The sequence below is a fragment of the Filicampus tigris genome, chromosome 1 (genome assembly GCF_054856515.1).
Source record: "Filicampus tigris isolate MCC_2025a chromosome 1, RoL_Ftig_1.0, whole genome shotgun sequence".
Lineage (NCBI taxonomy): Eukaryota > Metazoa > Chordata > Actinopteri > Syngnathiformes > Syngnathidae > Filicampus > Filicampus tigris.
This window is the reverse complement of record NC_141217.1, coordinates 20,966,377-20,992,540: the sequence shown is the minus strand read 5'-3', so window position 1 is coordinate 20,992,540 and position 26,164 is coordinate 20,966,377. Positions and strand designations below refer to the sequence as shown.

General features: G+C 42.4%; 1 protein-coding gene across 2 annotated transcripts; it reads right to left on the bottom strand.

Annotated features, from left to right (window-relative positions):
- Positions 1–320: 320 nt before the first annotated feature.
- On the bottom strand, positions 321–14,937 carry kcng1 (potassium voltage-gated channel, subfamily G, member 1). Of its 2 annotated transcripts, none has more exons than XM_086025985.1 (3): positions 14,760–14,937; positions 4,143–4,974; positions 321–1,857 (listed from the first exon to the last, which is right to left on the bottom strand). In XM_086025985.1, the coding sequence occupies exons 2-3, from the start codon at positions 4,917–4,919 to the stop codon at positions 1,078–1,080; spliced, it is 1,557 nt and encodes a 518-aa protein (XP_085882111.1). In that variant the 5' UTR covers positions 4,920–4,974; positions 14,760–14,937; the 3' UTR covers positions 321–1,077. The 2 variants fall into 2 exon arrangements, with proteins under 2 accessions (XP_085882111.1, XP_085882102.1); XM_086025976.1 differs by having other exon boundaries at positions 14,764–14,937.
- Between the last annotated feature and the right edge of the window lie 11,227 nt (positions 14,938–26,164).

The window sequence follows — 26,164 nt, the reverse complement described above, 5'->3', positions numbered from 1 at the left end:
CAAGGGCTCAGGGAACGACCAATCACAGCTCGCCTGTTTTCTAAAGCTGAGCTGTAATTGGTCGTTACCTGAGCCCTGGGTTGTTGTGATGTTATTTTCAGTCGACAGAAATGACAAAATGGATGCCCCCGGCGAAGACTAAAAACGAGTGGATTAACTCTTATTACTTAAACGCAATATTTATCAGAATGCCTTGTTTCAATTACTGCGCTTGCATAGAACATATTCTTGAAAAAAATATGTTTGGGGTGACTTCCCCTTTATGGACCATTGTTTATATGAAAGTAAAACTAGTGGTAACACAAAATGACAACGCAAAAGAAGTTCAAAATCCACTTTAAGTCGGCAGGAGTGAGTGATGTTCAGCAATGGCAACAATAATGATAACAGCAGTAATCTGCAAGATGCCCATCACTTGTGAAAAATTGCATCCGAATCCTCAGGTAGCCATTGTTACGATTTCATATTCGTGAGCTGTTATAATTCTACACCTGTATCTGCATCAAATGCAAAAGAACGGTATCAAAAGCACTGTCTTTACAAAAATACCACATTTACCCAAATACTGATAATGATGATAATCTCACAGATTCCATCATCTGATTAATGACCAGGTTTGCTGTCCAGGTGAACACATAAATACCGAACCTCAAATAGACACCTCACGCTTCAACTCGGAAAAATAAAAACAATAGTTGGTTTTACGAGGCAGCTGCAATTAACTTTATGATATCCAATCCTGTCATGTGTCACTGTAGATGTACCCCAACTACTCTGCAGTTGAGTAAATAAATACAGAAATAAATGCTGACTTTTGATATTTTTGATATAGCTCTTGTATTGAGTCTCATAGATGGCAGGTCTGATTAGTGAGTTTTAACCTTTATTTGAATGAGTGTTCCATGGTTATGACACAACCCGTGTTCAGCTTAGAGTGATAATTGAAGGTAAATTACACTCAATCCAGACATAAATTCTTACTTCTTTCCATGTTTGTCCACAGGTTCGATGCTACATAGAAGGGCTGCACCTCTAGGAAGACCTCTTGTCTTTTTTTGTCCATGTGCGGCAAGAGTTTCAATCATCCAAGTCCCGAGCGTCGGACGACCCGATGGGGAAGAGCATGTCGCTCTCCAGGGAGAGGTTGCTCCCCAGGCCGGTCATGTGACCGCGCAGCATGAAGTGCGTCCTCCTCTGCAGGATCCTCTGCTGCTCCTGCTTGAGCTCCATGTAGGAGCGCGAGAAGGTGTGGAAGATGGAGGTGACGGGGAAGGCCATGAGGAGGATGCCACTCAGGATGCTGCTCAGGGCCACCACCTGACCCGGGATGCTGCGCGGCACCATGTCGCCGTAGCCCACCGTCGTCATGGTAATGACCGCCCACCAGTAGGTGGCGGGGATGCTGGTGAACTCCTGCGTAGCGGCCACCTCGTTCTCGATCAGGTAGAGCAGCGGCGAGTAGAGGGCAATGGCCACACACAGGAAGAGCAGGAGCAGGCCGAACTCGCGCGTGCAGCGACGGGCAGTCAGCCCCAAAGTCTGCAGGCCCAGCGAATGGCGAGCCAGCCGCATCACGTAGAGGATGCGCAGAGCTCGGAGCACGCGCAGCACCAGGCCCACCTTGTCCAGGTAGCTGCTGCCCGAGCCCGGGCGCCTCTCGCCCGTGGAGGTGGTGTCCACCAGTAGCGTAATATAGTAGGGCAGGATGGCGAGCACGTCGATGAGGTTGAGGGGTTGTCGCAGGAAGGTCAGCTTGGAGCGGTCCTGGATGAAGCGCAGGGAGAACTCCAGGGAGAACCAGGCCACGCACACTGTCTCCACGATAAAGATGTTGTAGCACATCTGGGAACATGTGCCCTGTTCAAAGATAGAAGCCGCAACAGTTGCTTAGTAACCACCAGGGGGAGATACTGCATCGTGAAAGCTACAACGGTGAGGCTTCAACTAGTATTACATATTACAACAAACACAAATGAGGAATCATTTTAATTGGTAACTAGCATTACTAACTAATACGCAGAGGTTATGAAAATGTCTACCGCTCTCTTTAAATGGCAGATATTAAAAAATGTTGATCTAGATAAATTAAAACAATTTCCCCATTTATGTGTCGTATAACTGGTATAACACAAATAATTTTTTTAAAAGTCTTTTCGAAATTGGAATTGAAAAAATTAAAGGGAAATCAACCAAAACACATTTATTTCAAGGATATTTTCCCAGCAGCCTCGGTGGTCGACTTGTTAGCGTGTCGGCCTCCCAGTTCAGAGGTCATGGGTTCGATTCTGGCTACGGCCTGCCTGTGTGGAGTTTGAATGTTCTCCCCGTCCCTGCTTGGGTTTTCTCCAGGCACTCCGGTTTCCTCCCACATTCCAAAAACATGCAGGGTAGGTTTTGTTGGACACTCTAAATCGCCCCTAGGTGTGATGTGTATGTTTGTTTGTGTCTGTGTGCCTTGCGATTAGCTGGCAACCAGGTCGGGGTGTTCCCCACTTACTACCCGAAGACAGCTGGGATAGGCTCCGGTGCCCCTGTGACCCTAGTGAGGATTAAGCGGTTGGATGGATGGATGGATGTTCCCAGCAGGCCCACTAGCTGAAACACGGCATTCTGATTAATATTGTGGAATTTGAGTTAAGCAGCAAAATCTAGGTGCGCTCTCCACTCCAGCCGGTGCTAAAAAAACCCAGAAAAAACAAAAACAGCCAAAACCACGACAGACATCGGTCGTATAGGGACCGAACGGCCTGTATTAGGACTTCCTTTACACCATATTCCTGCAGCACCGCCACAAGATCTCCCAGGAGACACGATTGAACGCCTTCTCGAAGTCTACAAAGCACATACAGACAGGTTGGATGAACTCCCGTGCACCATCGAGGACCCTGCCGAGGGTGTAGAGCCGGTCCACGGTTCCACGGCCAGGACGTAAACTACACTGCTCCTCCTGAATCTGAGACTCGACTTCCTGATGGCCCCTCCTCCCCAGCACGCAGCTTTTCAACCTCACACACCAGCTCGAGCTCCTTCCCTGCCAGAGAGGTGAGATTCCATGTCCGTAGAGACAGCTCCTGTAGCCGTGGTTCGGACTGCCAAGGTCCCATTTGGCCACCACCCAGCTCCCTTTGCACCTGACCCCTTAATCCCCTTGCACAAGTGGTGAGCCCTTGGGAAAGGGGACCCACGTTACCTCTTTGGGCTGTGCCTGGCCGGGCCCTATGGGTGCAGGCCCAGTCCCATGTGCTCCCCATTGAGCCCCACCTCAAGGTCTGGCTCCAGAGGGGGGTCCTGCTGACCCGCGTCTGGGCAAGGGAAATTTTTTTAATTTTTAATTTTTTTTGTTTGCTGTGGTTTGTCTGGTCCCTGACCTAGGACCTGGACTCTGTCAGATGCATAAAGCCCCTTACAACTTACATGTAGCTCCTAGGATTATGAAGACACACAAACCCCTCCACCAGTATAAGGTGATGGCTCATGGCAGGGGTTCAAGCATACACTCTAAAAACAGTTGGGTTAAAAATAACACAATTTTAGGTCAGAAATGGACCGATCCACTACTTGGGTCAATTTGACCTAATGGTCTGGGTTATTTTTGCAGAAAACAACTCCCCAAATGGGTCTTTTTAGACAAAACTACCTCCAAAATATCGTCTGTTTTGCACAAAACAATGCAAGAAGATGGGTCAAATTGACCCAATCAGTGGATCGGTCCATTTTTGACCCCAAAACTGTTTTTAGAGTGGCGGCACGGTGGTCAACTGGTTAGCACGTCCACCTCACAGTTCAGAGGTCGTGGGTTCGTTCCCGGCTCCGGCCTCCCTGTGTGGAGTTTCCATGTTCTCCCCGTGCCTGTGTGGGTTTTCTCCGGGTACTCCGGTTTCCTCCCACATTCCAAAAACATGCTTGGTAGGTTGATCGGACACTCTAAATTGCCCTTAGGTGTGATTGTGAGTGCGGTTGTTTGTCTCTGTGTGCCCTGCGATCGGCTGGCAACCAATTCAGGGTGTCCCCCGCCTACTGCCCGAAGACAGCTGGGATAGGCTCCAGTATGCCCCGCGTCCCTTGTGAGAAGCGGTATCGATAATGGATGAATGGATGTTTTTAGAGTGTATCTTAAAGTAAATTGTTTGGAGGTTACTCACCGCTTCCTCCTCTTGCCTCAAGGCAGGCATGGTGCTAATGGAGAGGTTCACAGCAGTGATGGTGACGAACAACACCGATAAACAAGCGAAGATCTTCCCCGGGAGTCCAGAGTGAGGTCGCTCCACCATGTCCCTCAGCTTGGTCATGAAACAACTCAAGCAGGACTCTGCGGGATGCCCCCCACTGTCTGAATCAGACAAATCCTGCAGGAGTTCTTCTTCCTCTGCAGCTCGCTCCATAGCCTCAAACTCTTCCAAACGTTGTAGCAGGCGTCGGCGACAGCACCACTCCAGGCTCTCCTCCGGGACCCCCCAGTACAGCAGCTCCTCCCTGAAGGACAGGGCGCACATCTCCCTGAGGGAGCGAAGCTTGCCGGCCCTCAGGAAAGTCAGGATGGTGCGGAAGGCGCATGGATTGCGATCAAAGAAGAACTCGTTGTGCGTGACGTCGTAGTCGTCACAAATGCCCATGATCTCGTCGAAGCTGCTGCACAGGTGGAGCTGGCCCAGGCGGGACAACGGGAAGTCCTCCAGAGTGGTCCAAGGCAGCTGGTAGCGCATGCCGCCCACATTGATAATGGCGTGGAGTTTGCGGTTGTTAGACAGTGATGCGGAGTCACAGCTGGCGGCAAGCTCGGGTGCAGGCTGCGCCCTCTTGTAGAAAGCTCCCTTGCGGGCCTCCTGCTCCTGCAAGGGTGGAGGATTGAAGGAGGTATCGGAGGCGCAGCTCAAGGCGCTGTAGTCGTAGTCAGAGCCGTCACCTGCCAGCAGGGTCATGTTTACTGGCCTGCTCTCATGCCTGGGCCTCCAACCGCCACCCGTATGCTGTCGCCTGTGAACGGACATCACCAATCACCAATGTTTAAAGTGGAAGTCAACCAAACATTTTTTTTCAAGAATATGTTCTATGCAGGCTCACTAGTTGAAACACGGCATTCTGATTAATATTGTGTTTGTGGAATATGAGTTAAGCAGCAAATTCCACACGTTTTTAGCCATCTCAGGGGGCGGCCATTTTGTCACTTCTGTCGACTGAAAATAACATCACAGATGCTCAGGGCTCAGATATCGACCAATCATGGCTTAGCTTCAGAAAACGGGTGAGCTGTGATTGCTCGTTACCTGAACCCCGAGCAACTTCGATGTCATTTTCAGTCGACAGAAGTGACAAAATGGCCGAGCCCTGAGATGGCTAAAAATGGGTGGATTTTGCTATATTCCATAAATGGAATATTGGTCAAAATGTCATGTTCCAACTAGTGTGCCTGCATAGAAGATATTCTTGAAAAATTGTCTGTAGTGTTTACCATATAAACAACATAAACATTAAATACATGTTTGCAAGACTAAACTGTCATTGAAAAACACATTTGTTAGGCTCAATTTAAACTAATTTGTCTTTGTTTACAGAAGCCTACGTTAGGCTTATTAATGATGGCTTTAAATTGTAATAGGTGTTAACCAAAGCAAAAAGTTAAGTTCACTGAAGACTAAATTGTCTTTACTGTTTACAAAAACATGTGCAGGTACGTTAAAGATTCAATTTCCTCCAAAAACTGTCACCACAATTGTCTTTATTGTTTACAAAAATGCATGTTAGGTTCACTGAAGACTTAATATTCTTAATTGTTTACAAACACCTATGTTATGTTCAAGGAGGTCTCAAGATTGTCTTCATTATTCACAAAAAAAAATACACATTAGGTTGACTAAAAATGTTTTGTCTTCACCCACAAACTGTACGTTAGGTCCAGTGAAAGCACAACTTAAACACTGGACATCCAAAATCATAATGTTGGTGGTGGATAAGATAGAAGAATGTTCAGTGCTGCGTCAAGGACTTCTGCCTGAGCAAATTAAATCAACTCCAGTAATTTAATTTGATTCTCAGCAATTAAAATGTCAGCACTTGGATCTGCTTATAGAAACAATTGTGCTGTTTCCGGAAGGCGCTGCGGGCTTGTGAGTGAAATGTGAGGAAGTGAATGCCTATTAGACACCTGCACTGTCACACCCTGATTACTGTCAGAAGAATGCTCCACCCGCAGAGATCATCCATCTCAACCAAGGAGGTTTTCAAAGCTTTTAAAATCGATTCATCTGAACGCAAAAAACACAAAATTATTTTTACATGATTTTGTGAAGGAGTTGTTGTTAAGTCCGTTGATATTTTTGGCAGTTTTACACAAAAAAACCCCCCAAAAAACATAGGCCTATGTAGCTATAGATCAACGCCGTTTGAGGTTCAAACTGTCAGCATCACAATACTTTATACAATGCTGTGTCGCTTAAAACCCGGAAATGTATTTTTAGCGTGTGAAAGATTACGTTGTCAAAGCCATTTTTCACGAAATGTGCACAAACACCACAGCATTCAGAATATAAATTGAGGCAGTTTATTTCTCAACTCAACAGAGGTTGGCAAGTGATGCAAAGTTTTAGCTCAAGTTGCAGGTGCACCGTCGCTATTCAGCCGTTTTGCCCGAGTTGAGTAGCAACCACGAAGTGCCTATACTTAGACATAAAACAGCGGGAAAACTTGATTTTGATGGCATGGGACGTTTAATTAACCGTACATGTAATGTTTCATTTAGCATTGCAGCTACAGCTCTTTTTCAAGTTTATATTATATTATTATTATATTTATATATTATATTTTCATTTTACTTTATTTCGTTTTTTAAATCAGTACGTAAGGTGTAAGTGTAATCTTAGCTCTCTGCAGCCCTGCAGCCATTGACCCTTTTTTTTTTTTTTTTTTTTTGCTTTTACTGTACATAAATATCCTCTGTGTCAGGTTATCAAGCAAGCAGAGTGAATGATGATGAGACCAGACTTGCGAGAGAGACTCATCACAGGTCATTATTAGTCATGGGTCTTCGAATACTACCCGGTGATCAAATCGTCCGTGACGATAGGGCCAGATAATCAACCCGCATGTCTAAAAAGAGATCTTGCGGCATTTGCTTCACTCATTGTGCAAGAAGAGGCCAGACTTGTGGCAGGAGAACTTGTGGCTCCTTCACCATGATAACGCACCTGCTCGCAATGCCCTGAGCATCTGACAGTTCCTGGCAGAGAAGAACATTGTCGTGCTTGAGCAACCTCTCTTCACACATGACCTGGCTTCATGTGATTTATTTTCCTCTTTCCCAAGCTCAAGATAGTAATCAAGTGGATATATTTGAATCACATCAAGATGAACTGTTTGTCTTTTTCACGTCTCATCTGAGTAGGCTTCATGAATGAGAATATCCACAAGCAGATATCAAGATGAATGTGACATATGGCCAGAGGTGGGTAGTAACCAGTTGCATTTACGCCATTACATTTACTTTACTTTATTGTTTATTAAAGTACTTGAATTGACTTTAGGATTATTTTAAGATACCCTTTAATTAAATGTAATGCATTTTATTGATTGGATGGACTTTAATTTGCCTGAAGTTCATTATTTTGTATTTTCGTCTGATTGAATGGTTGTTTAAAAAAAAAACAAAAAAAGAGACGTTGCTACAGGTACTCAGTACTTGAGTAGTTTTTTCACCAAGTGCTTTTTTACTTTTACTCAAGTAATTATTTGGATGACTACTTTTTACTTCTACTTGACTCATATTATTCTGAAGTAACAGCACGTTTATTGGGATACAATTTTTGGCTACTCTACCCACCTCTGCATCTGGCGAATCCCAGAAGAATCCTTCCAGGAGTGCATGAGGGGTTTTCTACTCCAGGGGGATTCATTTGAAGGAGGAAACTTGTAGTTTGGATTTCAAATGTATCTTTTGTCACTCCTTGCATGAAGAGCAATTGTAACTTTGCGTTGACAGCCTTGGACCTTATGAACCTTGTCAACACAACTCTTATTTCTCAGCATGAAAAGCCTTCACATCAGCAAAAATAATCACAGCATAAGAGTGTCCACCAGTTTTCTAAGTCGTGTTGGAGCAGCAGAGGTTATCAATACGCCCACAGTGCTTCACCAGTATGGATGTGCATGGGCCTACGCCACTCTCCTGCCGCATTAAATCATACTTAACCCCTCCAGGCTGTTTGATTCCTCATTTTAACCGACTGTGCTTTTGCCTCTCCACACTCACTGGCGCATTTTTTTTTTTTATTTTGAAAGCCTCCTCTTGCCAGAAGAATACTGAATGTGCTAGCACGGGATGAAAGGCAACAAGGGCGATGAAGGCTGTTCCCTCCACCAGATCGGCGGCAGTCTGGCCTCTCCGTGTGCCAGTGTGATCACAGGCAGGCCGCGGGGCATGTTCTCCAGATTGCCTGGTGACTCACTGGCTTGTGTTGCACTTCCCATCGTGCCCTCGACTTCACCACTACTGAGGAAGAACATTTTATTCAACAGAAGTGCAAAACCTGAGCAGTTTTAAACCATGCCACGTTTATGAACAACCACTTCATTAGCTTGCTGCTTGGTACGTACAGTCGGTTGATTGTTAGAAAAGGTGATCGCATCCAGTTTTCGGTTATTTTATTGTTTTACTCTAAACAATTTCAAATGACATGTTGATTGAAATGGAACTGGGATCTCAGTGCCATGTTCCCCTGCCATGTCGAAATTCATTGTTTGGGCCAACCTGCTATACCCGCAGATTATTTAAGTGGCTTTTTTTTCAAAGTTTTTTTACAGTAAAGCATACTTAAACGTTGGCGACTAGTTTGATAAGGTAATGATGAAGAATTTGTTGATTTGTTGTAGTTTGTGTTGTACTTTACCAAGTACCGTAAATAGTTTGGTTGATAAATTACTCGTAAGAAAGACTTTGCAGATCCTGCAAGGAAAATGAAGGACTAATAATGACTAAGATGAATGACTATTAAAAGCTACCGAGCTTCAATGCCAGTGGAGATGAAGTCATGAACATGGAAGATTCATTCCAATTTGTCAGTGAGTCAACCATCTGCATTTGGCTCACTTGTATGCTTGTGGCAACAATGAGGCTCAAACATATTTCTCACAGCCTTGTTATTCTTGCTATGTCTGCTGCTCACAATTGAGCTTGTTTTGGTATGTCATCTCAAAGTGGAGTGCGGTCCGTCCCTCAGGTTAAATGACCATCCCAACCACACCAACCTCTTTAATCCACTTCCTGTTCTCTTAACAGCTCACTGTCCTCTAATGGACTCTAAGAGGATGTTGCTCCCAGAAATGAGCCCAAAGCTGAGAGCTGACCTCCCTATTTCTCACTGTCTTTCTCCCTCCGAATCAGGTTTAATTCGCAAATAGCACCACATGCCAAAAGGAGAGCCTCTCCAGTGTGGAATTTTTGCAGGAGCACCTCACTTCTAGACCCAATTGTACGTCCCTATTGTGTTGTGAAGCCAGAAAGAAGTTGTCATTGCCTTTAAGGAGCTAAGTGACTCCCTAACACTGTCTGTGGTCCACCACAATGTGCATCAATGTTTGTGCAGGAACTATGCGATAATGATGATGTGTGTGGCCTACACTGGCTGCGTTCACATATAAAGTAAACGGGCCACAACAGGAGGCACACCCGTATAATAGAGCAGTGTTTCCCAACTTTTATTTAGCCGAGGGACAACGATTTAAATGTGAAAATCTCTTATCACGCCACCAAACAAAATGTTGTAAATCATGATGAGTTTTCTCAGTATAAAATCTGGGCCTGTACAGCTAGGAACAAAGCTATTTTTCTGTTGCACGAATGGCAATAGGATGCACAGTTCTCCGAGGGAGGGGACTCAAGTCAGAAGACTTGACTCAAGTCAAGTCAGACTAGAAATGCCAATTTTAGAACTTATTTGACTAAAACTTGTGCAAGACAGGTCTTAACATTGGATTGGTATTAAATAGACTAGTCTTGACTTTGACATAAATCTACATATTAAAATACGCCCTTTTTTTTTTTGGCTTCAATAAAGTATATTTTGTGTCATTCGCACAATCCTGGCAACCACTTGCATATTGTGATGCTCAGTGCAGAGTGGACCGAAACAGTACAGTTCTGTATTATGCAATGGAGATAATTACACTTGGCAAAAGACTGGTTTTGATAAAAGAGGAAAAAGAATGGCAATGTGCAAGGTTTGCAGCTGAAAGATACGAGACACAACAATTGCAACATCCAACTCCATCCGTCACTATGAAAACCCACAGATGCAGGTAAGCTATGTTAGCTTTACAGTTACCCAAAAGCTGGTCGTATATTAATTTTCATGACGGTTATGTGTTTAACTGAAAATGCAGCAAAGGGGTAGACGATATGGAGACTGCTTTAAGACCATTAAAATCTACAGTATGCCAATTGCCAAACACTTGAGTGGCTTGACATGATGCTGCGATGCTACATTCCAGGACGCCCTCGTAATCCTAAAGCAAATTAAACATAAGAACCATGCCATAGTTTTTTTTTTTTTGTATTATTTTGAACTTTTCAACATAAACATTTATATCGTGTTTAAATCGAAAGGAACAAAACCAACTTCAACTTGGTTGAATTCAACATTTCTCACTGTGAGACAGAAATGCTGCACAAATGCATTGATCTGATACGGCCCAGTCAAATCAGAGCTTTTAACTGGCTCTAAGATAAGATTCCTTCACGTCACCTGCCAACCTGAAGAGGATAAGCACTCTAAAAATATGTATGAAAATATTTAAAAAAACTGAAGGCTGCAAGCCATAGGAAGAAGATACATTTGATTTGAAAACTTACTGATGGTAGCAACAAAACAGATCTGACAATGACAATCCACCGATGGAAATTCAATAGGGGGTACAGCGGTAAAAAGCGAGTAACTACTGTGTAGTGGAGAATGGGCTTCACGGTTGGAGTCACTGTGCTCTGTAAATTCTAGAAGCAATTCACATACTGTAAACACTATCGTTCACACAGTTCAACTCCAACCTCATCAACGATTAAGCTGGCGTGACATCAAAGCTAGCGGGCTCTCTCTCTCTCTCTCTCTGTAAATTCACCAGTGCTCACGATTCATCTGGTGATGCCCCTTTTCCCGCCGAGCTGGAATCATGCGACCTAACGGCTGCCGGCTGTGTAAACAACCATTTCTTCACGGGTGTTACCTGTCCTGAAGGGTTGAGTCTGCGGGCGTGCACCACCTCATACTCAAGACTCGGCGGTCTATCATTGCAGACAAAACTTTTAAAGGTCTGTGCACCAGAAATCAGTAGCTGTCCCAGCAGGATGGGTTGGCAGACGGTACAGCTTTAGCGTTTTCAGTGGCAAAAGTACTTCTGTTGATGAGATGGAAAATGGACCAAAAGGGACCTTTTGTTTGGACTGATAGATGTGAAATCAGCCTTGGTGAGTTAGTCCATCCATCCATATTCTACCATTTCTCCTATTCAGGTTAACAGGAAAGCTGGACTTGACCCCAGCTGACCGAGGCAGACTACACGCCAGTCAAACACAGGGCACGTTTAGACAGACAACCATTCACACTCATGTTCACACCCATGTCACAGAGCAGGAATTGATCCCACATTGCTGGCATTAAAGTCGGACGTGTGAATCTCAGTGACCCAGTGAAGGTTAGTCTAGTCATTATTCGAAGCAGTTGGACTGCTTCTGATAGCAATTATACATCCGGTCCATGTGACGCAAGCCGTGTATTCAGCTCAAGCTATAAAGTCTTTGCAATTTCAATCAATGCTGTATACTAAGACATTAACATCCATCTATTCATTTTCTACACTACAGTATATACCATTTCACGATTCATGATTTTAGTCACCCATATTTGTTGGCTAGCCCATCACATGTGGCACAGCTAAAATGTGAGATACATTCCATGATGGCCTATTTAAAGTTGAAGTCAACGCAAAAATACTTTTTTCAAGAATATGTTCTATGTAAGCCTACTAATTGAAACAGGGCATTCTGGTAAATATTGCGTTTGTGGAATAAGCGTTAATCCACTCGTTTGTAGCCATCTCCGGGGGCGGCCATTTTGTCTTCTGTCAACTGAAAATGACATCACAACTGTCAACAACAGTCTTTACAAAAGCTCCAAATCAAATGCGGTTGATGCTCACTGATACAAGACGGTGCACCACTGGTGCTTTGTCAATCTTTATCTTCCTCTAATGCAGGGGTCTGAAACTCGGGCCCAGGGGTGCCATCTGCGGCCCGCAGGATGATATTTTGCAGCTCCCTACTTGACATCAAACTTTAATGTTAGTGCAGCCTGCATGGGTTTTGCTGTGTTGTCGCCCTGAAGTTTTTATGTTGTTGTTGTTTTTTAATTGACTAATGGGCTACCATAGCTCAGGCTCATGACAACTTTCGATGAAATGTAATTCTGAAGTGACATCAAGTACAGGGAAAGGATATCCTGTCACCCTGTCCCAGGCATGTCTTTTTCAAAACCCAGAAAAACAGGAGACCGAATGTTTTTTGTTGTTGTTATTGTTGCATACCGTGCTCAAGAAAGCAGATGTCATTATTCAACTAGACATGCTGAGGAGTATGCATAGTACCAGGGAGATGAGGGAGAGGACTGGCTCACCCATCTTGTTCACATTCGGAAGAACCTTCAGTGTTCTGAACGGTTATTAATAAAGATTGAGAAGATTGGATTAGTTGAACGTTTTTTTTGAAGACCCGAAGCCCTTTTTTGTGGAATACTTGATGCGGCTCGGACACACCCAGACTCTATCTGCAGTTGCCCCCACATAAATTACTTTAAGTTTGAGCACCACTGCTCTAATGGCATGTAGGGTTATCTATGGCGGTCACCTTGCACGTGACGGCACCTGGGAATAGTACATTTTAATTACTCTGTCAATTTTTTTAACAGAGGGGATTCAGACAGTCACTATTAGTTGTTAAAACTGGAACAAGTCATTAGTTGGTCTCATTATAGCCGTAATTACCTGCAGGAGGGAGAGCAAATGATCTATTGCGAGTCATCTATCTTGGCTTCAAACTTCGAGAGACGTGTTTGGGGTGGTGGACACATCTTATATTTCTCTCTGTGATATTACAAATAATTCTCCAGAGAGCTTCTCAGACTTAGACGTTCTGCCCATGCTTTCACTAAGTGGAAAAATGAGATCTAAAAGTATAGCTTTAAATGGGCTATGTGGCAAGGATGGCCCATCTCTCACAAAAAAAAGCTCTCCATATATTTTTTGATCAGGAAAATGAAACTAGATTGCGTTTTCAATTCTATCAATTTGTTTTGGAGAAATCATTCAATAACTAATCATAGAACGCCCCTTTTTCATCAACAATGAGAAAATATCAAAACGATAACCCTCTCCCTCAACTCACTATAAGCGAATGCGGAAACATGTAAATGGGGCGGAGCTTACCTTTTTTCCTCCCACGCAGTTATCTTTACTCAACAAAATGGAACATTGTGTTATGTTTTCATTTTTCTTGTCAGCTGGTTTGACGATTGGACAACAATGTTGCAGTTTAAGACCTACAAAAATCTAATTGTAGATTTTAAGGGTCATTTTAAAGCAGCACTGGGCAAGAATTCGACCTTAACAAAAACATTTCACAACTGCTTTGATGATACATTGACTTATGAGTAGTTGAATGAGACTTTTGTCATGCCCTGGGTGGGGCGTCTGTATCTCTTTTACTGGCATTAAGCAACTTTTAGGAGGATGGGAGCAACCCTGGCACACAAAAATAAAAATACAAATGTCCTAAATTGTTTTATGGCATACTCACTTCCTCCTTTCGCTATAAGGACGGAAGTCGATTCGAACGTCTACGCGCCATTACTGGTGTCACGACAGAAGCACCAAAACCAAAAGGATTTCACGACACTACGGGCTGGCGCGCATGCAAAATGTGATTGACTTTTGTCAAAACACAACCGCTTTTGTCCACATGGCGCCGCCATAATCAACAAAAACTGACATATGACACAGTTTTGCTGTGTTTAATGAAGGCCTTCATTTTGAAAAATCAAATGAAAGACTTGTTAGAACCTGCGGGCCCATTGTCTCGTGAAAATTGAACGAAAAAATATACCCCAAACTCCCTCTATTGAACAACAGCATGACTGCTTGTTTGCTTTAAGGCCTTTTGGGCCTGTTTTATGATGCTAATTCAAAAAGAAGGATCAGCCTCAGATAAAGGTGTCTACATAGAAAAGAAGACTATACACAGGAAGTTACATGAAGCACAACAACTCCTGCATCATCATACATCAGTGAACTGATTCCACTGCATTTTTCTCCAAAAAATCAGGTTGAGTTTAGGAATCGTTGACTGACGATCTGAGTGGAATCAGAGGCTCCACTGCAGTATAAACTCACCACCCATTTTAGCAATAAAGCCTTTCTGACACTGACATCAAGACTGAGTGTCGTGAGATGAGATGCGGGTTAAACGTGTTGCCATGGCGTGTGTGCGCACTGCGTCCCGTATGCAAATGGCTGTCACGTGAAAAGAACATGCCAGATGCCCCACCAAAAATCACTGTCACTTTTGTGTCTCAGGACGACCTGGTTGATCCGAGAGGAGCAGGTGTGTTCCAAAAAGTCAAATAGTATCAACTTTTGGCTACGAGAGCAAACCATGTGACACAAAATACGAGGTTGAGAGTAAATAACGGTGACAAACACACACGCACATAAAAAAAAAAACATACTCACTGCGATGTTGATTCCAAGCAGCTGTTTAATTGGCTAAAAGATGTGGAGAAGTGAAGCGGGAAGGATGTTTAACAGCAGCTTGGCTGATGATGATGAGCAACAGGCTCTCCCCCTCTCTCTGGCCACCTCCTTCCCTTCAGCTCCTACTCTCTCCCGCGCTCTCTCTCCCTATCGAATGCTGACATCAGAAGTGGGATGGGCCCTTCGACCGCAAGCTTTTGGAGAGAAATCCATGGCAACCGCCTCCTCGAGAGCAGAGCTGTTTCCGCTCCACCTTTTAAATAAGGATAATCACGCGCTTTTGATTGTAGCTTCACACCAACCGACTCACCGAGTGGTCCAATTTACAGCCAAACTTGTGCTCTCTGAGTTCTGCGATCTCTGTATTTGATGGGAAGTAAACACACATGACTAGTCAGTCAGTGGAAAAAAAGTGGTGCATGTAATTGTTCAAGACATGACAATTACAGTGTATACTATAAATCAACAAGTTATGTTTGTGTGGCACAACTAACTGAAATAATTTACAGATTTATGGATCTATGATGGGGCAGCATGGTGGGTTGAGTGGTTTGCACATTTGCGTTACATTTCAGCGCTTCTGGGTTCAATTCTAGATTCCGGCCTTCCTGTGTAGCGTTTGTCCAACTGGTGGCAGGAGCCCACTGATTCCCATCTGACATGAATCTAAATGCAATTGGTTAATTCTGAACATTGCCACATCCCCATTTACAAGAGGGTGTGCACTCCTGTGCAACCACATTATGGCAGTTTTCCTTTTTTTCCGAGTTGTACAGGTTAGGTCACATTAGTGGTGGAAAAAGGTTTTGAAATAATTTATCTGGGTCTCTTTGTTTTACATTATAAAAACCTGGCATTTGAAAAGGGGTGTGTAGACTTTATATAGCCTCCTGTATTTCCACTGTATTTTGCAACATCGTTTTTAAACTGTTCAAATTCATTTCAATAAATATTTAATTTAATCACTTTTCTGTGTGATTGCAAATCATTGCAAGACAAACTCCCAAAACCTAAACTCATGCAATGGGATTGGAGTGATGTTCCCCAGGCTGGTGAAATTAATGCGCAACGTGCCAAACATCTGCAGAGACTTTCACTAGACTGCTTGACTTAACTCATATTTCTCAACAGGAATTAGAAAACTGGACTTAGAATATTTTTATTATGTTTGTATATTTGAATGAAGACATTTCGCTCTGAACGTCACATACTACCCTCTGTCTCTTTATGTGACATTGGTTTTCTATTTTTCTTTTGTTTAAATGAAGGTATCCACTGTAAAAGATGAATTTATTGAATCATTTTTCGTTTTTTTGTTCATTTGTTCATTTTTTGTTCATAACATTTATCACTTGGGAAATTTGTATCCATTATTATCCATCCTGAGTTGAAACATCCCTGTTAGTGAGCATGCAATATGGAAGGAAAACAGAGCGTGCATGTGCGTGTGTGTGTGTGGGGGGGGGGGTGCGGGGGTGCAGGCCCATTATGACAAAGCGCGATAAAACCTACACTATTTAGATGAGTTAAAAGCAAGGATCTGAGTGTTAAGTTGGTTCTGTTGAAGTGGCACACATCCAAAGCACAGTAGGAGAACAACATCCCATCATATACTGTACAGCCATTAACAGACACACTTATGCTTGATGAGCCTCAAGACAGCACAGCAGAAGCCCAAATACAAATATATGCACACAGAAACTTCCTCCTCAAGCACCTTTGGTTCAGTTTGTTAAGATGGACCCTCTGCATATAGGTGAACCACACATTAATCTGTCTCCCGGGATAGATAGATAGGATAGATAGGATGGATGGATGGATAGATGGATGGATGGATGGATAGATAGATAGATAGATAGATAGATAGATAGATAGATAGATAGATAGATAGATAGATAGATAGATAGATAGGATTAATCGATTCTATTAATGATGAATCCAGTTGATTAAATTCATCTAGAAAATGATGCCAACAAAGGTTTTTTCATTACAGATGCATAGCACAATCGTAAATCGAATCGAGGCTTGAGTGAATCGTTACATCCCCAATAGATACAGGTGTTAAACCGATGTAATTGCCCGATGTTTTCCTCAAAAATAAACAAATGATATGTGTTAGTTTAACACATTTGAACCACGTGCAAACGAAAAGCACTATACTTACTATAATAAGTAAATACTTTCACCCTCATTGCATGAGGGAGAATACAATTGATCCCAGCAGCATGAGCAACCAACTACGGTAAATGAAAAAAAATAACAAATCATACTGACAGTGATATATTGTGACATATTTCTGAATTATACTACAGCCAGTATTTTGCATGAAAAAATCTGATGAAATGCAATGAATGCATGCATGATATCACACATTGAAGTAATATTTCAACCAGTACATTTAAGAAGTCATGAAGACAGATAATCGTGTATATAGTGTAGTGTGGGCTATGTTTGTTAAAATTCATCATTTTGATTGTACCTACGTAATTGCAAAGCGTCCAGGAGTATTGTCGTCGCGTCCCAATGGATCATTTTATACTTTGTATAAGTGAATTAAGAACGGTACAAAAGATGATCTAAACTGTTGTTTTGGGCAGCGCCGCTCAATTAATCTATTTGAGAAAGAGCTCATGCAGTGTGTCATGGAGAGGATGTGAACGATTATCCATAATGGAAAGAAGTTTTCCAAGTGATCGCTGGTCCCTCACTGATTCAAACATCTCAATCTTCAGTCCTTCTTAATGAGTTTATTGATTCTTTTTGCATCAGAGACACTGATGCTGCTCCGCCAGCAGACAACAGCAAAGGAGATGTTAGTTGTTACCACTGACTAGTAGAACATCTACCCGAGAAAGGGACACGGGGACCAAGTAGCCAGTCCTTGATGCAACCACCACCCCCACCCACAGCGCAGCACACCCCATAGTCGCCATCCACCAATCCCCAGAGCAAGGGGGCCCCACCTGCCAACAGGGGCCAACCACCGAGGTGTTGGGGCGGGGGTGCCAAAAGAGGGGCGGCCAAGGTGTGAACCAAAGGGAGCTGCCACAGCCAGCCAACCAGAGTCATGTCGTGAGCCTTCTGAGTACCCACCTCCTAGCTAACAGTGGTTTACCTATTTTGACGATTGAATGTCACTTAAGAACTCAACTTGATTTGTAGAGCATAACTAGAGAATGTTAAAATGCTAATTAAGACATTGCCTGTGAAGTTTTCACAATGAAACAGTTTGCTTTGGCTTCTATTATTTTGGATGGGAAACATGGAATTTCCTATTTAACTAACACGTTGCAGTTGTGTGTGAATTGTGTGGAAGTCAACCCAAAAATATTTTTTTTTCAAGAAAATATTCTATGCAGGCCTAGTAGTTGAAACAAGACATTCTGATTAATATTGTGTTTGTGGAATATGAGAAATCCACTCGTTGCTGAGGGCTCAGGTAATGACCAATTACAGCGCACCTGTTTTCTGAAGCTGAGCGATGATTGGCTGTTATCTGAGCCCCGAGCATCTGTGATGCCATTTTCAGTCGACAAGAGTGACAAAATGGCCGCCCCCTGAGAAGGCTAAAAACGGGTGGATTTTGCTGCTTAACTCATATTCAACAAACGCAATATTAGTCAGAATGCCCCGTTTCCACGACTGGGCCAGCATAGAACATATTCTTGAAAAAAATACCTTTGCGTTGAGGTCAGCGTTTCATGGCACAGAAACACAAACAAATTAAATCTACTTTAACTTATGCGGCGGTTCATGACAAAGATGTCCAACTTCAAAAAAATACTTCCACATTGATTGTTTGCCTAGTTTTCTTATTTAATGAATATTACTTAAAAGTGACGTTTTTCCCCGTTTGTCTTAGTTGTGCAAAAATGTTGTAACCGGATTTGTGGCACCCAACAATCTGCACCAGTCTTAATACCGCTTCCTGGAATGAGTGCATTAACAGGGTAATTGCGCACATTGTTTCCAGGAAATACTCCCACGCACAAACAATCTTCACCCAACAGCATTCTTATTTAGCATCATGAGCATGTTTGCAAGCCCACTGTAAGAAAACAGGGGCAGAAAGTTACGTCGTCAACCTTGGTTGAATGCGCTCATTAACATGCATTAATGTCATTACTAGCTAGCGATGGTTCTTTGACATTTTCATATGTATAAATGACATGTGGTGGACCAGGCAGGACAACAAAGCAGCTGCCCACTTTCCCTCTATCACTGTGTTAGTGAGCATAAAGACGCGCATTGAGAATTACACGTGGGAGGCATTTTTGGAAAATAAACTTACCACAGAGATGGTGAAAACAACAACACATTTATTATTCCATGAGAGAACATCTGTTGTTGGCTTATATTGTTCTCGCAGAGAGTGAATTGAAGTCTCTGTGGAGTACGTTCAGCACTCGCAGCGCACGTTAGACAAAGGATTTGAATCCTGCGGGCTTTGCTAGTGTAGGAGGACGATAAGATCAGCGAATGTTCTCATTTACTATACTGTTGAGCATGGAAAATTGTGTTGCTCTGTTGAGAGCAGCCAAACAGCAGCAAGTAGTAGTTTGGGACATGCGACATTAATTATCCATCCATTTTCTACTAAATGTCTTGTTCAGGGTCATACGTAAGATGGATCCCACCTGACTTTGGGCGAGAGGCAGGGTACACCTTAGATTACCCGGCAGTCAATTTCAAGGCACATATTGTATACACAAAAATCCATTTCATTTAGTTGAGGAAGCAGCATGTTTTGAATAAAAATGGTTGCTTTTGCCCAGGCAGGAGAGAAAAACAAGAAAGCATTGTTCAAGCGCCTCATCAGACTCCATCTCATCTGTTCTGTATTGCTACAACAAATTAATGATAACAGCTGTTCTTAAAGCTGCCGAGAATGATTTTTTTTTTTTAAATATAGGAATATCGTGTGAATACACAGCGCCTGAGAAAAAACAAAGAAGGAGGGAGAAAATCCAGTTGGCATGGTAATACCACTTCTGGTGGATCCACAGCTTTGCCATCACACGTTCGCATGTCGCAAGTTCACATGACTCGAAACCAAAAATAGCTTTCAGGTCTGAGCCCTGCGAGCGCTTTGTCAAAATAAAGCATCATGATGGCTGCGTGTTTACCACGCTGATTGTCATGTCCCCGGGAACTAAACTCACTTTGAAAACACCTGGCAGATTCTTCTTGTCAAGCTCCAAAACAGGTTTATCGCCACGCTGACTTATAACAAAAGCAACTTCCAGGTTTAATTAATAAAAAAAAAATCTATATCTCTATCTATCTTGAAACTCATTATTTCTATTTCCATTTGGTTAAAAATTTTCGAAATATGAACAAATCAGAGGACGCGTGTCCTCTAGGATTGCTTGTGTTTGACTTGACTCGAGGTGTATTTCTCCATTCAATGAGGGCAAAATGGTTTGTGAGCCCCTCCCCCCCATCTGTAAATCCAATTGACGCCTCTGCTCTGAGTACTCAAAGCTTGACTTTTGACACACAACAGTATTTGGTGAAATCCTTTTCTTAGCATTTACAAATGACTTTTTGCCGCGGAATTCGCGTCAATGCTTGTCCCGTGCGCGGTTTTGTGCACAATGGCAAGGCGACGCTTTTCTCTCTGCGTTGACACGCTTTTTGGACAAACAAGAGCATCAGTTTGAGAGCATGTGTCTCACTATTCATCATGTATTTAAATGCAAAATTTGCAATAGTGTGACTGCTTATTTTACAGTATTTACACCTCGTCTTTTTGATGCACAGCAGATTCAGCATGAACATTTGTCTCCCAGCATTCAGACAATTACACACTGCCTTCACACACACAATCAATAAAGTAAACAACCTGTAGTGTAAATGACAAACTGCTGTCTCGTTTAAAAAAAGAAGATATAAATATCCTTGGTCTTAAGTTTAATTCTGTCTCTATGGTTACAATGTGGTTGCTATGTCAGGATGATAGAGGACGAATATAGTCAGTTTACGTGCAGGTACAGTATGTTCATATGAGACAACACACCGGAATGAGTATTTACGTGCTTAATTCTGACTTTCAAGTCAATGGAGGAATTAAAGACTTAAGTTTAGGTGACCACTGTTTGCCAGAGGGCTTAGATGGATTCAATCCCAATCAGTGCTGCTTTATTCATTCACTCAGGGAGAGCCAAGGTGCCGCTCAAACAATGAAGTTAAACAGGTACTAATAAAAGCTATATTTTTCTTTGTTTTCCTTTTGGTCTCTTTGTGACTCCTGATGAACGAAGATGACAGCTCGTAGCTCGGTAGGACGGCTGATCACAAAACGGCGGCTCGCTTCTCTGCAGTGTGCCTTTTAATGAGGTCCGCCTCCCTGTGACACGTGCGTGATGATTATTATTATTAGAGATGCATTACAGGAACCATGTTCCCAGCTGCTATTAATGAACCAGTTATTTCAAATTCCGGCATTCACACCTCTGAGTGCACGGGAAGCCTTTCTGCTGGGTTTATTCAGTGTGGAAACGAGCATCCAGTAGCAGATTATTTTAATAAATAAATTAGCATTCTCATCACCATTTTATCACTGACAAGCATGAACGTACACTTGTCAATGAAAATGCTTAAAGTGAAAGTCAACCCAAACTGTCACAAACACATATTTTTTTAAAGAATATGTTCTATGCAGGCCCACTAGTTGAAACAAGGCAATATGATTAATATGAAATAGGAGTTAAGCAGCAAAATCCACCCATTTTTAGCCCTCTGTGGGGGCAGCCATTTTGGGCTCAGATAACGACCAAACACGGCTCAACTGATTTTCTGAAGCTGAGCTATGATTGGTCGTTATCTGAGCCCTGAGAGTGTGTGATGTCATTTTCAGTGAGTGACAAAATGGCAGCCCCCGGAGATGGCTAAAAAATGGGTGGATTTTGTTTGCTTAACTCCTATTTCATATGAATCAGAATGCTGTGTTTTAACTAGTGGCCCTGTATAGAACATATTCTTTAAAAAAGATATGTTTGGGTTGACTTCTGCTCTAAAAGTTGCAAAAAAAAAAAGAAAAAAAAAGGTGCTATTTGTTCACCTACAAGCTTACCGACGCCAGCTGGCCATTGGCACTGAAACTGGAAGCTTTGGTGACAGATGGTTCACACTTTCACACTTCTTTCTCAAAGAAAATATGGAGCTCTAGTAAAAGCTAATGAGGGCAGTTTGACAAGGCCTTAATGGTGCTCATGCAAATCATAAACATAGAAATACTTAATACCAGTCAGCGTCTGTTGAGGTTTTGCTCCTTTTTATGCAGTGGATTTTTTTGAATTGAATTGAAAAATAACTAAATAATCCACTCTGGAATTCTGGGAAACTGGAAATAGGAATAGTCAATTCCAGGGTCAATTTGGCAAATTAACAAACCTTTATTAAATGTTAAGATTTTGGACTCTATTTTCGTGACCAGTGCAAGTCTGGCGCGAGGCGCGGTGTAAATCTGCGCTGGGACCGACTTCACTAAGTTTTGGTATTTTCACGGGAAACGTACAGCATGGAACACAGGCACGGTCCCTCCTCCGCACCAAGACTGCTGGAGGGGAAACCAATGAGCCAATCAGCAACCCGAAGGGCTGACCAAAGGAAGCGCTCCCTGGACAGTACGTCCCCGCCCATCCGTTCAGAGACTGACCTCTTTCACATCTGCTGCATTGACGTATAAACAATGACCGCTGTTAAGTAAAGCAGTTATAACAACTCTCAACTCACTCACTTCATATAGAGCGCACATACAACGTATGCTGGCAAGCGGTTCGTCAAACCGTAAACCCGGAAGAGGGGGCCCATAAGATAAGCGGATTTAAATAGTCAATTAGCCAGCTAATGACCTTTAAATAAACATCTGCCGCTAGCAACTGTCCCGCGGCGCCATGGACGGATGCTTTTTTTTTTAGGTGCTTGGGGTCGGACGTAAGGACGGAACCGCTTTAAAAGGACGAGGACGGACGGGGTCGGAGGATGATAATTTTTATGAATAAGGACGGAGAGAAGAGGCCGGAAGGGTACCCAGGTTGCGGATGGAGGACGGACCGGCAAAAAAGTGTCAAGTGCCTAGTTCTGGGTTTTCATGTAACCCCGCCACAACCAAAAATAGCACTGATGAAAAATTCAGTGCTCAACATTTAAGTTGACCATCCTGAACTGAGAGTCTTCAGTGATACTAAGATGTATGTTTTTGGAATGTGAGTGGAATTCTGAGTGCTGAGAGAAAACCAGCAGGGGGAAACATGCTAACTCTACATAGGAAGGCCTGAGTTGAGATTTGAACCCAAAACCTGTGGACTATAAAGCAGACGTGCGGCCCCATGCGGTTCAAAGCACAGGTTTAATGAATCTGGAACTGTAATAACTACCGGTATTCATGGACGGGTGGTGTTGGATAGCCAAATAAGGAGCAAAGACTTCTTGATATTCCACAAGCCATTGGTTAATTTACAACAAAACAATACTTCCTCAGCATACCACACGTTACAAGTGAAAAGTTCCGAGAAAAAGAGGTGACCAACTAACACAATAAACCAAAGAGGCGCCACCATACTAGAATAGCTGAACTGTTAACACTTGCTACGCTGCTATTCTGTCTAAGCCTCTTAGGAAATTGTAATGACGGCAAAGAAAAAAGGGCCATCAGATAAGAAGTGTTCTTGGTCTGCAGTTTGGATGAGAGTAGTGTTGAAATCTAATTCCGGACATGAAACCACTGACGCCACTGATTTGCTCCTCTGAGACGTCTCTGCAGCTGTCAAATGCAGCCATGTAATTTGGTTTACATGAGCAGTGAGGCAAAACAGCCCCACCTTTGACCTTACTTACATCAAGCCCCTTTAAAAAACGGACAATCTCAGCCATCTTACCGTCATCTTGAGCGGGATATGAACTCATCAATTTATTCTTCTTGATCAGTGCTACTTTCAGTGCTACTTTCAAACATGTCATAAAAAATTCTTACCGAGAACAAAATTTGTTAACACTTCTAAACCTTTGTGCCAATTGTTAATACCCATTTAGAAACACCTCATAAGCCACAATATGAAATATTAACCGTTGAGTCAGGCATTATTATCATTACTGTTGTTTTTTTAAAGTGGTAGAATGTCTTACCATGTATTTTAAGCTACATACTGGTGACTAGACTGGTGCTCAACAGGTGTGCGTGCAGAATGACACAGATCATAGTAATCCATAATCAAACAAGAGGTTTCATTGATTGCACACAACAGTGTTTGCAAACCAGTTGAACACCACGCATACGCCCACCTTTGAGAGACCTGAGTTGCTGGGAGATCGATCGCCACATTCGACAGCGAGGTTTTCTTCGAACGGCCCTTTTTTGGGCTGCCCTTTGTTTTGGAGTAAGCCAAGAAAAGCTAAAGAAAAAGAAGAACGATAGAGTTCACTTTGATGCTCACTGTTGTGACTCACATGACAATAGTGATAAGTGGGAAAACTTTAGTCCACTTTGTACGCATTCACCTCAGAATTAAATCATATGAATATATACATAAGAGTATAAAATACAAAAAACAAAACAAATGGCATTAGCTGGATGTGGTGGGCAGCCATCACTCCAAATAACTTTGAACTAGGCTGGACGGGGGATTCATTTTAATCAGTTAATTCAATTTTGTTTATCAGGATGCTTTTTGTTTATTAATATATTTTTAATGGCTTCCGTAGCTGAAAGTGCATCCCCACTGACCTGCATTGCTTCCACTAACGATATGACAGCAATCAGAGAGAAGCTAGCTTCCCAATACAATACGTTTTTGTGACGTTTTCCATTTTGCACCATTTGACAGCTCATTTTTAACAAGATAAATTGTTGAACATTTAAAACGTTGATACAGTATGATATGTAGTAATTGTTTTTACAAATATGTTTTGACAGAATGGACATTTTTCTAAGTAGAAGCACTTTGTCACAGTTGGGTGGAATCCTTCCATGTCCAAAATTGATGAATTTATAAAAAAAAAAAAAAAAACATGGAAGAACATTTTTAAAACCTTTTGGGTATCAACGGAAGTAAAGAAAATTCCAGAAAGGAAAACTCAAAAGCAAAAAGCAAGACTTGATTTGAATAATTTCATTGTCATTTGTGTCTGTGTGCCCCAATGAGGGGGGGGGGGGGGTCAAATAAAATGGGTATCCAATTTGAGATTTGATTTGAGAGCTATATCACCCAACCCTAGTTTGAACAGCTGTGTATGCTCACGCAGCAGCTTCACACTGAACAAACAGAACTGCCTCAAAATAAATCTGTGCATTCACTCTGCAGTCAGTAGTAAACCTATGCGAGCACGAGCAATTACGTAAACTCAAGAACTTTGACACCAGCGTTGGTGGGGACCAGAGCAGTGTTACTTGTGGTGGGCGGCAGTTGCTTTTGTTGCTAAATATTCATCTTTCTTCTGTTTATGGGCTACCATCACCAGCTGATGAGCTCACAAATCGGTCACTTTTTTTTTTTTTAATAAATGTTAATCATATTTGGTATATTTATTGGTAATTTACTCAATTGTTAATCCCCTTCTTCCATCCAACGCAACTGTTTTCACCAGTTTATTAGCAGAAAATTTCACTTCAGTTTACATGTTTTTCTATTGTCAAATGTTGCAAAGGAAACCAAACTGTAGCCCTTTTTCTCTTTCTCGTGTCACCTTTACCAAACGTAGTACACTTCAATAAAAGTAAACCCAATGACAGATGCGTTGTTTGGGTAATTGACTTTAAAGCAATGTGGTAGATAGTAAAGTGGGAATTGCAGCGTAAGTTGCACTATACGGGAACATCAGTGATTATGTGATCATTCAGAGTACTGTTTATTAAATTAAAGACCCACACTAGACTGTCGTAACACTCCACTCCACTCTTCAGAAAAACAAAACGAACAGAGTGGCGAGTCAGAAATGTAACATTAGTTAAGCGATCCAAACGTGATCAACCCTGGGTGGTCCACCAGTATCATAGGCTGGGGTCACTATGGCAACAGTGGAGATGCTATTCTTAATACTGTATAGTCAATTGCAAAGACATTGTAGCATTTTTTTTCACAAAGTTGCTGGTTTAACTGAGAATCTGGGTAATAGTTAATCAGTCACTGTACTGTAAACTGTAGTGTAAGATTTTCTTTGTGTTGGTTTGTAGAATAAACTCCCAGCTGCACGAACAAATGCTCCAATCGATATCCTGTTTTCTATCGGAAACTGATGAAACCAAACCATTAGCTTCATTTTCATACTTCAGCAATAAAAAATGTTGAAAATTGCAAGTCATACATTTTGCAAACACCACATAAGATGCAGGAGCTACTTTAGATTTGATCTAGCAAATAACTGTTGTCAAACTGTTTTT

Excerpts from the sequence above, each read along its gene's own strand:
- kcng1 (XM_086025985.1), bottom strand. The coding sequence starts at position 4,919 with ATGACCCTGCTGGCAGGTGACGGCTCTGACTACGACTACAGCGCCTTG. Across the intron at positions 1,858-4,142 it reads TGAGGCAAGAGGAGGAAGCG|GGCACATGTTCCCAGATGTG; the intron begins GTGAGTAACCTC and ends ATCTTTGAACAG.